Here is a 2,515-nt window from a genome sequence, read left to right on the forward strand (position 1 = left end):
GAGAATTTATAAAAGATGTAATAGATGAAAGAGTGAATATATATCCATATGTTATAAGAGATGAAATAATAGAAGAAAATGAAGAAGAAACAAAAAAGATAATAAAGAAATATCAAATAAAATGTAATCCAAAGAATAAAAGAATAGTTAAAATAGATAATAAATATGATAAATAAATTAATATAAAACATGTACATTGATGATATGAATGTAGAGATAAAGGAGAATTGAGTACAAAATGTGTACTATCATATTTTGAATTAAGATATAAATTTGAATATAATAAAAATAAATGTGATAAATGAATTTGTGCATATCCAAGTAGTTGAAATAGAATAATGACAATAAATCTAGTTATGATTATTATTGGATTAATGATGATAATTGTTTAATTGAAGAAAGAATAAATTATTGTTTAATGTTTAATTTAATAAAATAAATAATAAACAGATTTATATCAAATAAAATAAAAGAATAGAAATAACAAGATGAAATAATAAAATTATAACATAATAATAATCAATATTAAATATAAATAAGAATAATACAATAAAAAGAAGAAAATAAAGAATGAAAATAAATAAAATAATGATAAGAATATAATAAATAAGAATAAATTAAATAATGAATCAGATAATAAATTATAATAAGATATAAAATTAAAGATTATAATTCATAAATAAACATATTATATATTATATTAAAGAAATAAATAGAAAATAAATAATAGAGAGAATAAAATAAATGAATAAATAATAAATATGATGAGTGTATTATCAAAATTAGAAAATATCATAATTAATTTAATTTAGAATTGTTTCATTAACATAATATATAAATTTGATAGGAAAAGGATAGGTAAATCTAATAATAAGAATATAAAAGAAAGAAATATAAATAAAGAGAAAATAAAAAGGGGGTAAAATTGAATTTATTTTTATAAATAATGTTTAATCATAAAATTAAATAATTTCAAATAAAATAAATAGAAAAATAAAATAATTGTATTATGTTAGTTTTCAAGATAAAAAGGGGGTAATAAAATAAGAATAAATGAGAAAATATAATTGAATTGAATAAAAAATAACAAACGAAATAAATTATAATAAGAAATATATAAAGAAAAAGAATAATTACATTAATAACAATGATAAATAACACAGAAATGAACAAAAATATAAATACAAAATAAAAGAACAAATTTCATAAAAACGATAAAAATATGAATATAAAATAAAAATAAATACAAATAACATTACATTAACAATAATATTAATAACTTTATGTAATGATTATAAAAAATGTAAAAAAAAATAAATAAACATCATTAGAAGAATAAAGAAAATATAATAATTCGTCATCCATTAGTATTTAATGAAATGATAATAACTATATAATAACAATGACAAAAGTGTATACAAGAGAGGACAGAGAACGATGTGGATTGAACATTCCAGAAGGATTTAATGCAATTGGTGGTAGTTGTTTTGAAGGATGTAGCGATATTGATAAAATTAATATCCCCACATATATTACATCATTAGGATATAAATGTTTTTATAGGTGTAAATCATTAACATCTATTAATATACCAACTTCTGTTATTAAAATTGGATATGAATGTTTTAGTGGATGCGAATTGTTAAAGTCAATTACTGTTCCATGTTCAGTTAGTGACATAGGAAATGAATGTTTTGGTGAATGTCCATCATTAACATCAATTAATATTGAAAATATTCAATTTATTAGTGAGGATAGAATGTTTGTAGGAAAAGAAAAACTCGTTTGTATTAAACTTGGTAATTTGAAAAGAATAAATGGAAAAGAAATAAGAGAAAGAGATGTTAATGAATTTGTTATGCCAACATCAATCACTGAAATAACGGATGGTTGTTTTGAAGGGTGTATGCCATTAAAATCAATTAACATACCATCATCTGTTAGTAAAATAGGAAATAGATGTTTTAAAGAATGTAAGTCATTAATATCAATTAATATACCAACGTCTGTTAGTGAATTCGGATGTTGGTGTTTTAGTGAATGTCCATCATTAACATCAATTGATATTGGAAATGTTCAATTTATTAGTGAGGATAGAGTGTTTGTAGGAAAAGAAAAACTAGCATCAATTCCTATTAATAACTTAAAAAGAATTAATGGAAGACCAATAAGAGAAAGAGATATTAATGAATTTGTTATTCCAACATCAATTAGAAAAATAGGAGATGGATGTTTTAAGGGATGTTCATCATTAAAATCGATCAATATTCCATCATCAGTTAGTAAATTAGGAGACAATTGTTTTAGTGAATGTTCATCATTAAAATCAATTAATATACCATCATCAGTTAAATGTATAGGAGATGAATGTTTTAGTGGATGTAAATGTGAAGAAGAACTAAAGAATGATAAGAGAATAGGAAAAATCTACATCCAAAAAGGTGAAGAAAGTGATTAGGATGATGAGTCATTGTGTAAGTGAAATGACTTTTTAATAAATTTAAAGTTTTAACAA

The 2,515-nt window shown here is 20.6% G+C and overlaps 1 protein-coding gene across 1 annotated transcript, besides 10 other annotated features; it reads left to right on the forward strand.

Moving 5' to 3' along the window:
- The first annotated feature begins 58 nt into the window (after positions 1-58).
- Positions 59-190: a microsatellite.
- A 60-nt stretch (positions 191-250) lies between these two features.
- Positions 251-294: a sequence feature (AT_rich).
- A 137-nt stretch (positions 295-431) lies between these two features.
- Positions 432-617: a microsatellite.
- Positions 493-673: a microsatellite.
- Positions 674-701: 28 nt separating this feature from the next.
- Positions 702-762: a microsatellite.
- A 16-nt stretch (positions 763-778) lies between these two features.
- Positions 779-842: a sequence feature (AT_rich).
- Positions 843-848: 6 nt separating this feature from the next.
- Positions 849-999: a microsatellite.
- Positions 957-1,133: a microsatellite.
- Positions 1,080-1,250: a microsatellite.
- A 15-nt stretch (positions 1,251-1,265) lies between these two features.
- Positions 1,266-1,322: a sequence feature (AT_rich).
- Positions 1,323-1,402: 80 nt separating this feature from the next.
- On the forward strand, positions 1,403-2,458 carry EDI_054240 (uncharacterized protein; the record flags this gene model as incomplete). Its single annotated transcript, XM_001735149.1, has 1 exon — positions 1,403-2,458. One exon carries the CDS (start codon positions 1,403-1,405, stop codon positions 2,456-2,458), a length of 1,056 nt encoding a protein of 351 aa, XP_001735201.1.
- Positions 2,459-2,515: the final 57 nt, after the last annotated feature.

This window comes from Entamoeba dispar, genomic scaffold (genome assembly GCF_000209125.1).
Source record: "Entamoeba dispar SAW760 scf_1105229458931 genomic scaffold, whole genome shotgun sequence".
NCBI lineage: Eukaryota > Evosea > Mastigamoebida > Endamoebidae > Entamoeba > Entamoeba dispar.